Source organism: Paroedura picta, chromosome 4 (assembly GCF_049243985.1).
Source record: "Paroedura picta isolate Pp20150507F chromosome 4, Ppicta_v3.0, whole genome shotgun sequence".
NCBI classification, from domain to species: domain Eukaryota; kingdom Metazoa; phylum Chordata; class Lepidosauria; order Squamata; family Gekkonidae; genus Paroedura; species Paroedura picta.
The window spans coordinates 89,278,232-89,289,950 of record NC_135372.1 but is presented as its reverse complement, the minus strand read 5'-3'; the positions used below and the strand labels follow the sequence as shown (position 1 = coordinate 89,289,950).

The 11,719-nt window shown below is 45.5% G+C and overlaps 1 protein-coding gene across 2 annotated transcripts in view; it reads right to left on the bottom strand.

Annotated features, from left to right (window-relative positions):
* The window catches only part of ERI3 (ERI1 exoribonuclease family member 3), a 239,578-nt gene continuing 227,859 nt past the window's right edge, over positions 1 to 11,719 (bottom strand). For both annotated transcript variants that reach the window (XM_077334022.1, XM_077334023.1), the window contains exon 8: positions 1 to 1,454. In XM_077334022.1, the coding sequence (XP_077190137.1) occupies positions 1,372 to 1,454 (83 nt within the window). In that variant the 3' untranslated portion in view covers positions 1 to 1,371. The remainder of the gene's footprint in view (positions 1,455 to 11,719) is intronic.

Sequence of the window (11,719 nt, the reverse complement as noted above, 5' to 3'; positions counted from 1 at the left end):
TTCCTTTCCCCCCAAACTTTATTCATGTGGCACATTTACAGCAAGGATGGGAGTAACGAGCTGATGAGGAGGTCAGTTGGGTTCAGCTGGAACATCCACACACCATGCATTATTTACTGGGAAGACCCAGTGCCTGTATCAGCTCACAGCCTGACTGCTGCATGGGCAGAGCCCTCTTAGCGTAGCTCCCAGGAAGGCAGCAGCTGGGACCTATCCATCTGGGGATCCATTCAGCAAAGGCGAGGGTGTGGGGCAGGACATTGTAGGAAACCACTGTGTTGGGGAACAGAAGAATCCTCCGCTGTCCTCCTTTCTCCCACAGTGGTACAAGGGCAATGGGAAAAACAGGCTGCAGATCTAAAGCAACAAACCAGTTGCTGCCGTGTGCCACTGTGGGAAGGGAGAGGATGTCAGTTTAGCAAAAGGTCAGAGATTTTAGTCAGTTTGCAGAGCCCTGCCAGGAACAGGCTGGGAACACAAGCCCCTACCAGGCGAGCAGTGATGGGTATTGTCCACTGCCTGCAATGGACTGCATGCTTGAAGAGGGCCATGCACAAGCTCTTGATGGATGCACAGCAAAGTACATCATACCTGAAAGAGGCATGAACGAAGAAAGAAGGAGCAAGAAATGCTGTACATGGTGTCAAGCATCAACCAGGACGCTCCAGCCTATGATAGCCCCTGCTGAACAGAGTCCCAGGGAGATAGGTAGCCTCTGGTGGGCAGGGCATACAGGCACTTTGCCTTAAACAGAAAGAGCCAATCTTCCTTGGTCACATACAGGAGGAGTTAAGAGGGTTAGTGTTTGCTTAAAACCAGGGAGGGGGGGAGGGGGAGAGCGAGCCTGCTGAAGAAAGTGAGGGCTGTCTGAATGCTGCTCGGTCAATATTTAGCTGACACGCAGAAGACACAGTAACAGATTCACATGGGGAAAAGAGGGCTTGATGGCAGCTGTTGAGATATTGGACTCGAAATAATAAGGGCAAATGCCCCGAACATTGCACCATGGTCTTGCTACAGGCGCAAATGTGAGCTGAGAGATAGAGAGAGAAAGAGAAAGACGCCAATGGAAATCAGAAGCCAACAAAAGGGAAAACAATCTACATCTCTAACCATGTGGAGCAAGCACCCTAGGGGGCTGCAGGCTAGGCCAGGCCGTGCAGGCAGCCGGCCCCAGAGAGGGAGTCACGTCAGGCCTACACAGAGATTCCAGTTCCATATATACAGCCTCTACTGGCAGAACAGCAAAACTGACGGAGTCGTGGGGTTGCTCGTTCCTCTGTCCTCTTTCTGTCATTCGAACGCTCCAGCCCATCACGCCCATGTAGCAGGAGCCAGCCGCATGCAGCCCTGTCTGGCTGGCCCCGGAGATCAAAAGGGCTTGGAGGTCTGCTTGAAGATGAACCCTCTGTGAGCCAATGTCTTCATGATGTTGGCAATGTTCTTGCAGTCATCTGGCAGTTAGAGAAAGAACAGGCGAGAGGTCACATGGAATCTTGCTCACAGGTGAGAAAATAATAGGGGTGTGTGCGGGGGATCACACGCAAAAAACCTTGTATTACATGCATACAGTGACCCAGACATAAATGCTGACATTTTACAGGCATGTTCACACAGGATCTCTATGATACATACATGCCTTCAATGTGCTGTGGCACCACTTGCAATGCCATTGATCAGACTGTCATTCTTCTCTCTGTTCTATTCAAAGTTTATTTAGATTTAATTGTTTTTATAATTATTGGATTTCTTACCTGCCACTATCTGCAAACTGTCTCGTGGCAAGTTACAACACAATAAAATAGCAGAACTCTAGCATTGAAATCCACTCTAGCCCAGTAGTAAACTAAAACCCGCCTCCACCTGCTCAACAACCAGCCACCCTTTGCCTTGGAGATGTGGAGAAATCTGCTGTTCCAGTTAAAAATGAGGAGGGGCCTCTGATCTTCATCACTGTGGCCTCAACCAAAGATCTGGTGGAAGAGCTCAGTATTGTAGAACAGAGAAAGTTGCTGCAGGGCCCTCAGCTCTTCCAGGAGCTCATTCCAGCAGATCAGGGCGAGGAGCTGCATTTTTGTACTAGCTGCAATTTCCGAGTTATGGACAAGGGTAGGCGTGCTTAGAGCAAGTTACAGAAGATAATCCTGGAGGTGACCGTTGCATGGATTACCATGGCGAGGTGCTCTAGGGACAGGGGTAGCTTCACCTGGCTACTAACTGTCTCTGAGATCATTTAGATTGTTATGAGTTACATACGTTTGCCTGCTCCCATTTCTAATTCAGCAGGTCATGTTAAGTTTGACAGTACAAAAGCAATGGTGAGTACATCCCACCCCCCCTGCCCATGATCCAACAGGTCACATCTCTTATGGACCAACACTTTCCTGTGCCCTCCCAACCCACCCTGATTGAGAGCTGCACGGAGCCAGGCTCTCTGTCTCCCCACAAGTGCCAGAGTAGAGCTATACTAGTCTTTCTGCATTCCTAACAAACTGACACTCAATGGCTTAGCAGTTTAGAACCAGGTACCATAAGTTTATTTCAGCAAAGACACAATGCTGCTACTGTAACTTCATAGACTTCCTACAATAATTGCCTGGCTTCTCAAGACCAGGCCAGAGCTGGTGTCATAAAATTTGGGGATCAATGAGCTTTGAACATTGGATGACAGGGAAGGCCCCCTATTCAGCTGAGGCAGCCGCCGCCTGTTAAATACACAGAGCCAGTTCACATATAAAATTCTGTGAAATAATTGTACACAGTGCATTGTCTAGCAGGGAACATTTTTGGCAAGGTACAGGCATTTTTAAATTCACAAATTCAGAAGGCATATTTTGTGTTCAGTTCTGGGAACGACAATTTTCATGACAACAAATGTCCTACTTAGCTTGGTATCATTCCCCAAGCCCACACCGGTGAGTGAAAATCCTCTGTGCCAATAACTGCCATATTTCCACTGCAAGTCAGTGGATCCTTCTTATTCCTCCTGGAATTCCCCTAAAACTTTGAGTTAAAAGAGTTTAATGATGTCCAATTACTTCCTCAAACACTGACAATTTGTATGCATATTGGATACCAGCACCAGTTGCAAAAGTCTATTAGCTTGCACTCCCTGATGAGATCATCAGTTCATGCCACTAGATGCTGAAGGTCAACTACAGCATACTGGCCAAGCCTCCCCCATAGCTGTGATTCAGTGGTGTTGGCCAAGTTACAAGGGACACTGCTCTGTGAGCTGCTCAATAATGCAACCAACTATAGCAAAAAGGTCAAATGAAACCATAACATTGCCTGTACCAATATTTTTCATCCTGGCATGCTTTACCATGGTCCCTTCTGTTTTGGGGGTATGGAAAGATCCAAGTTCAGCCCAGGGATTCTAGTTCAATAAAGGGTCTGTGCATTACATGTCCATCAGGTCTTTTGTGATGCAACAATTCCATGATCTTTTCTGCAAGCTTGTGTTTAAGGAAAATGGGGTTGCACTTACCTGTCATCACTATTAATTGTGTGGCCTTCTATGCAGGCACCTATGGGGCTGCATGATTGCAGGCCAGCTGTGGAGAAGAGTGTCCAAGCTTTTCTGTCTACAGGGCTCCTTTTTCCTGTCTAGCCGGTCATTTGACAGAGGTAGGGCAAGCACTCCTTCTCTCACTTTCCTTTACCACTGTGAGGAGGCCCTTGTACATTTGGCAGCCCATAGCAGGTAAAGGAAGGAGAGATAAGTGAAAGCCATTCAATGACCAATAGTAAGTGCGACCCATTTTCATCATTGTGGCCTCTGTCCCACACAAGAAAATAGCAAGTTCACCTACCCTCGGAGGAGGATGTGGCGGATATCTTGGGGCTGTAGTGGGAAGCTCAGTGAAAATGTCAACCCAGTGTGTAGCAGTACACTGCATGTTAAGTATTGTTAGGAAAGGAATTGAACACTACAGCCAATATTGTAACGCCCTTGTATAGAGTTATGGTGCAGCAAAATACCAAAGAGAGCAATCAAATAATTAAAGGGTTGGCGCATCTTTCCTCTGAGGAAAGGCTAAAGAGTCTGGGACTTTTCAGTCTAGAAAAATGATGGCTACGGGGAGACAAAAATGATGACACGGGGAGACCCGTATGCATGGGTTAGACAAAGTGTATACAGGCAGCTTTTTCTCCCTCTCCACTAATCCTAGAACTCACATGCACTCAAAAAAGTTATTGGGAAATATAGTCAGAGCAGACAAAAGGAAATACTTTTTAACTCAATGAGTAAAACTCTGGACTTTGTTGCTGGTGGTTCTAGTGATGGCCAGGAGCACAGATGGCTTTACAAGGGAGTTTCCCATTCAACAAAGAGTGGACAATCAGTGGCAATTAGCCATGATGACTAAAGGGAGCCTCCTAAGACACAGGAAGGAAACCTCAGTATACTAGTACTAAAAGGCAAGACCTTGGCCTCTGTACACTGTTTGTTTGGTCTTCCAGGATAATTGCTTGGCTGCTATGTGTAAAACATTAGGCTGGACTAGAGAGACCCATAGGTCTGATTCAGGAAACTTGGCCTATGTTCTTATGTTCATGGAAAATCACCATGGAAATTGATGTTCTCAAGAAGTCAAACTGATTATTTGAAGGCCTGAATTTTCTCTTGATGGAAATGCTATAAAATGTCATCTGGACTGTAACTGACAAAACTGTAATTGCTACACACCGCCTCACAAAATCCACATCAGTAGTATGGCCCTTTAGAAGCACCATTGTGGCTCGCTGGCTGTCAGTTTGTCTGGGCCTTTAAATTTAGTTGGCCAATATTTAAGACTCTTCTCTTTGACATAAGACCCAACCTACTTTTGCAGCCAAAAAGCTGAGATCCAATTTAATAGTCTTTAGGCCTTCTCTGCAGAGCCTCTTGTGGCGCAGAGTGGTAAGGCAGCAGGCATGCAGTCTGAAAGCTCTGCCCATGAGGCTGGGAGTTCAATCCCAGCAGCCGGCTCAAGGTTGACTCAGCCTTCCATCCTTTTGAGGTCAGTAAAATGAGTACCCAGCTTGCTGGGGGGTAAACGGTAATGATTGGGGAAGGCACTGGCAAACCACCCCGTATTGAGTCTGCCATGAAAACGCTAGAGGGTGTCACCCCAAGGGTCAGACATGACCCGGTGCTTGCACAGGGGACACCTTTACCTTTAGGCCTTGTCTGCACTGCATGCTGTCAGTCTTAGTTTAGTTTAAAAGGCACAACTGCTTCCTCTTAAAGATGAAACAGTGGCAGAAGACAATCCTGAGACATCATTCCTGACTAATACCAGGTCTTACCTTGGATTAATCTTAATATGGCTCAGATGGATGCCAGGTAACCAGCAGCTGAGAACAGACACTGATTGGTGGATGCACTCTACACTAGCACTGACCTGTGGAAAATCTTCAATGCAGATACAAAACAACCCCTTGAGGCAGCAAAGACAGGGAGCAAAGGTCTCAGTCAGGACTGGGGCTATGTATATTACTCTGTCCAAATATTCTAAGATCGGTACACAGAACAATACTGGTTTAAGTGACCTCCGCAGGTATCCAATTCACACTAGTTAAAGAAATGTGCATTTTTGTAGTAAGGCCAAGGAGGATGAAGGTTGGTTATATATGGAGAACTGGAGAGCTGTGAACAGCAAACGTCCCCCCAAAATCACCAAGTGTTTGAAATAAACTGTCACTCTCACACTTCCTGTTGCCCTTCTCTCTTTGAATTCTCATTCCCGAAACAGAAGAAGTTCTTCACACATTCACACAGACCCAGTAACAGTGAGGGCTAGAAACATACTTTTAAGGGCTCTGATTCTGATTAGAGTAATAGCTTTCAGGTGCTTCTTTCCTGTACAGTTTTGGTGTGGGCTTTTATTGCAGCCTCATTAGCTCCAGTTTAACTCTTACTCTTGTCCTCACCCTTTACACTGGAGGAATGATCTAGTACTTAAAGTAAAATAATTAGAGTGGAGGGATGACCATCTGGACAAACAGTAAGTTCTGTTTGCTGCTGAATGAAGAATTCAGGGGTTGGGCTGGTTCACATTATTTACCTGGGACTAAACGCGGGCAGAGTTTGCTAAAATAGAAGCAGAGCTTAAATTGATTTCTGGTGTCTATATTTCATGTTGAAAATTGGCTTGTAAATCCATGTTTTGATCTATGGTGGCCGTCTCCTTAAGAAAAAGCAAGAGTAAATGTGTAATTTCTCCCTTGACAGCACACGGTGGCGAGGCGATCCTTCTTCCCGCTCCCCTCCGACTCGGGACAGCTCCGCTGCCTCCCATCAGCACTCTTTCTTCCTCGCCCCACGCCTTGATGTCTCCATTTCATTAGTGTGCGCCCATTCATCACGCTGTTACCGTAAGGGTGACTTTGCCCACTTGCATGTGGCAGGCAGGGCCTGGATGACATGGGGTGGTGCTGCCACTCTGGCGGGGGAGAGGAGCAGAACACACACACACTCCTGCTAGTAAATGGATGTTGTGGCAGAGGGACAGCTGCATCATTACTGATGTGTAAATGATAAAGCAGCGCCTCCACATCCATCTCTTAACTGTAAATCCAAGGAGTGCTTTATAATCAAGCGGCAGCGATAATAATGTGAAATTAGGTCTCTCTATCAAAGGGGGGAGGCCTTTTAATCACGGCTTAAAGGGTGCAAGCGCTGTTTATCATAATTGAACTGTATCCAGGCTAATTGTGGCCATATTTCACTGTCTAGGAGACAGGCACACTGACTGAGGAATGAACACCAGGGGCCGAATGGAGCAGGAAACAGCCACCTAACCAGTCTTGGCCCAAAAATGCAGGCACTTAAGAATTTGGGAAGGGTGTCAACAGATATATAAAACACACACATACACACAGTCATATTGATTAATCTTTTGGGTGCTGGTAATGCAGCTGCAGGTAAGCAGATGGTATTTTGCTGAATTCTGAGTTGTGCACAACCCCCTGCAATTGCATAGAAGTTGAGAGCAGCCAGCCTACAGCAATACTCGGAATTTTGTTCTAAATTAGAATATTCAAATATGTGATAAAATATGTAAATCAGCCTATTTACCTTTTAAATAATTTGTTTCAATAGGGAAGAACTGTAAAAGGAGTAACTAGAATGATTATAGGAGTGGTATTATTTAGAGGTGAGAGCTTGGGCTGTTTAGCAAAAAGAAGGATGATAATTCTCTGCAAATGGGTCACAGGGGGTAATTGAACAGGAGAAAACTGTTGGTCAAAGAAACCGAAGGAAGGAAGGAAGGCAACGTGATGGAAAATTTATGTAGTTAACAGCTACAAATGTTAGTTGGGACAAGAATAGGGTGCCACTGAAAGCCTTCTCTGGGAAGAGAGGCTCCCCCCCCCCCAATGCATAGCACTGCACTGCCTAGTGTTCTCTGACCTAACACAGTAACTCAGCCAACAAGTTAATTGAACATGTAACTAAGATGAGTGAGAAGGGAGGATAAACCGACTTTCCCAGAAGTCCCTAGTTAATTCCATGCCTAAATCAGACAACAAAGAGAGACTTTAGTGGTCATACATCTACCAAGGAGAACAGAAAATCTATAGGCAAGGTAAAATATCTGTTGTCTCTCTTTGCTGGCCCAAAGGCAGTCTGCTCACGGGGATGCATAAGAACAGTCCCAGCTGGGAAGGGTGTTCGCAAGCCTCATAAGTTTCAGAGCTAACCTCCACATGCTGGCAAAACCCACAAAGCAGCCATAACGCAGCTCCAAAAACCTGCCGAGGTTGCACCTTCTTCCTGCTGGGGCTCCCTGCTCAGACAGCTAGTAGGATGGGATGAACAGAGTTAATCACCTAGCTAAACACAATTACAGGCATTCTGGACTAGAAAGGTACTAAAGGGAACAAGCACTGTATCTTACTTAAGCAGAACTTCAGAGTCCAGCAAGCATCTAAATCTGGGCCCTTTCCCCGGGGTGGGAAGAATTAGGCAGGAGACCTCTCTCAAGAGACCTCTGCCTTTACCACACTGACTACACGGGGATGAGGAACAAGATGTTATGCAAGTGCAAAAGGTAAATTATTTCCTTATTTCTAATAACAGCTACCAAGGTAAGTCGAAATAACAGGATTGACAGTATTTGCAGGAAAATGTGAGGAACTGGTGGGCTGCCTTGGTCAAATCCACCAGTGCCAGCATCTCTCTTTCCAAAAAGGCCTTTAGTATAGATAAAAGAGTTTGCATTCACAACTGCTTCTTTTGATGTATTTATTCGGACTAGTACAAACATCCCAATTTTTCCTTAGAACTTTAATGACAATTGAATACATGCCACACTTAAAGATACAGACATCTGTCTGAGGATCTGTACTGCAGCTAACATGCATAGGTGGTTCTCTGAGGACCTTGAAAGGACCTTATTCTTTGACAGCCTTTTGACAGCACTAAGACATTACCCTGGTTTAGATTTTCTATAGCCTATGCATCGAGATCACCCAACACCCAACAGGAAAGGACAGAGCTGGTTATTTGGCAATTGACTTATTGGTTCTCTTAAAAGTGTTGGAAACTGAATTCTCAAAGAAGATCCAGAGGAACATGAGATCAGTTTGTTACTGATCCAGGTGGGCTTGACTGCTAAGTTGCTTGAGAAGATTAAATAACTGGGTGTGTTTGAATGATGTGTGCTTCTTCACATGTCATTGGAACATCTTATTATCTTTGGTTTCAATGAAAATAGCATCCAGTTGCTTGCCAAATAACTTTCCTATGGAAACTGGTTCATTGGGCACATTTCTATGGAAACCTGGCTTGCCAAGCCTGATATTCCTGCAAGTGACAGCTAAAGATACTGTGGGCTAGGTATAGAACTGGATTGCATGGAGAAAATAATATGCAAGAGCAGATATTAGAGTGACCTTGCACAGTTCATCTGGATTTTGTGGAAATGGGTAGTTTGATGTCCCAGGAAAGATCAAGTAACTAAAATTTGGATAGATGTCCCTAAAGCCTTTATGTATGGCCGCCTCAATCCTCCTATCACTGACCAATAGGAAGATTGCTGTTCTTGACTGAGATAATGGTGAGGCTAGAATTGCTTCCAGGACATCAATGTGACCAACAGATATTCCAGAACCTCCTTGAGCAAATCCTTGAGCAATCGGTGAGGCAGATATTGTTGCCCCCTAAGCAGGTTATTCTATACTTTCGTGCTAATAGTGGTGAAAACTCCAAAAAGGGCAATGCAATGATTAAGAAGACCTGGCCTGATCCCTTGAACTGAAATCCTAGGACTGAAGACACCACTGGGTGCTGCTAGCTGGAGAACTCTCTGCGCCTTTGTTAGAAGTCTGGTATTGGTTTGCTAAGAGTCTGCCCTGGTTTGAGTGTGACACTTCTTCCCCAGAAAACTATCCATCTTATACAAGAGGGAAGATTTGGAGTCAATTTCTTGGTACTCCGTGTCAGCTGGAATGGAAAGTCTGGACAAAAATACCAAACTTACCTCTTGAGGGATCTGTTCTTTTGTGGTTAGGTCTAGGAGGTAGCACAACAAACAACAGTTGGAGTTTGAGAGCTTTGTCTTGGTGAGAAGGAGAAATGGCAACTCAAAATCCCCCCCTTTACATAGGAAAAACTACAGCCTAAAGTGTTGATCCAACCCCTACTTTAAGACCTGAATCTAATGTGATACTTGTGGTTGGAATGGCCAAGGAACTGGAATATCCCTTTTTTGGAAATGGGAATAAGAGCAGTTTATTGATGTTGAACAAATCTGGCGCATTCGTTGAAATGCCATCCACTGAGAGTGCCAGAAGACCTTGAGTGGCAGCCACCATGGATGTGGCCAGCAGTGATGGCAGCGGCCGATGAGGCTAGCCCAGCTGCGGGGGGCACTATGCACCGAGTTAGGGCCATAGCGGAGAAGGCCAGCCCACATGGAGGCAGTGGCCACGCTGTCCTGGGGGCCCAGCCAGGGGCTGCAACACCCGTGGGGGCCAAGGCAGCAGCTGCACAGTCCTCGGGGGCCCAGCCAGCAGCCATGCCACCCACGGAGGCTGAGGCAGTGGTCATGCTACCCTGGGAGACCCAGCCATTGGCTGCACAGTCCCTAGAGGTCCAGCCATCCCTGGTCTGAGGGTACGGAGGGAAAGGGGGAGGGAAGAAGGGAAGGGAGTCTTGTGTCTATGTGTTTGTGAGATAGGGAAGGGAAAGAACCAAGGAGAGATTGGGAAATAAACAGGTAAGGGAGGCGTGGGGAAGGGAGTCTGGGTATACGTGTTTGCAACAGAGGGTGGGGGCCCTGACCAAGGACCCCTGAGGCAGGCATGTGTTCCACTTGCCCTCTGAGAGTCAGACTGTCAATACAAATCTTTGATTCTTAGGCCACATGGGTATCCTTTGCAATTCCCCATCTTAATCATCCACTGAATGGACCCATCCAGAATCTTTACAGGCTTATTTATTGCCTTCTCCAGTGCAAAACATTTATTCCTTCAATTTCTAACCTGCCACTCCCATCTCGTAGCGGCTTATAACAGATTAAATTACAATATTAAAAACCAACATTAAAACCTTTAAAATTACCCAGCACTATAAAACACAACCTAACAGCATTCATAAAAGTCTGAAGCTGACTCAGTGTTCTCACTGACAGATCTTGCATATTCCAACACCACCTACCCTTATCTGCCCCCCATCTTCATTATCCCTTCTTTTCCTCCCCCCTGGCAGCATGCTGGCTGATGTGACAAGGGCCATTTGAGCAGCACCTCACTTTCCACCTCCCCACACTATTTCTTCTTTCTCTTCTTCTTTGCAACCCCTGCCTTTAACTCCTTCCTTCTTCTGTTCCCATACTTTAAATTTGATTTCAAAGGAATATGTCCATCTATGCTAATAAGATTGGGTGGGAAGGCCCTAGGATCTGATTAGGGCTCCTGGGAGTGAGAAAACACTTCCAAAAACCCAGTAACACTTGTTCTAGTTTCTTTAACTACATCAAAACACATATAAGTATCTTTATTTGGAGAATTTCAAAAGCCCTGCTGATTGTGGCTGAAACAGGACCAGTCTGAATATATAGGAGCCTCTTCTCCCAGAGGAACACGTAACTGGAGGGCCTAAACGGATTTAAATTTGCTCGTTTACTCCCCCTTTCCTCAGTGGCTAGAAACAAAACACAACCTATTCTAAGGCTGCAGTTCTAAAAATGATTGCTAGGAACATGCCCAGTTTAATACAATAGGTCTTTCTTCTGAACAAATCACTGGGTTCTGGATTGCTCCTCACAGCCTACTTTTCAAATTCTTGATTATTATTTTGGTTTATCCCCACTGGACGGTCTCCAGGTTGTCTACATCTCTGCTGATCCATGGCCTTTGACTAGTATAGTATGATCTATACTAAGAAGTCTGAAACTTTTTTTCTCCTGGGTCTCAGGGGCTTTAACCGAAGGAATCGATTCACTTCTTAAAAGTTGGCACTGCATTGCAGTTAGGGAGAGAGCCTAGACCTCAACTTTTATCTCATTAGGTGGATATAGGCCTTAGACACATTTGTTTCAGCTCCATTCCCTCAGCTGCCACCTGGGGATAACTATGCTACCCCTACTAGTCTATACTGTGGAATTACTGAGATGATATATGTGACCAGCTTTTAATATTTGGAAGTATGTTAAAATATCCAGAATGCAGGTGATGATCTGAATGAATACAATACCCACCACAGTAAACATATTGTGACCAGAGC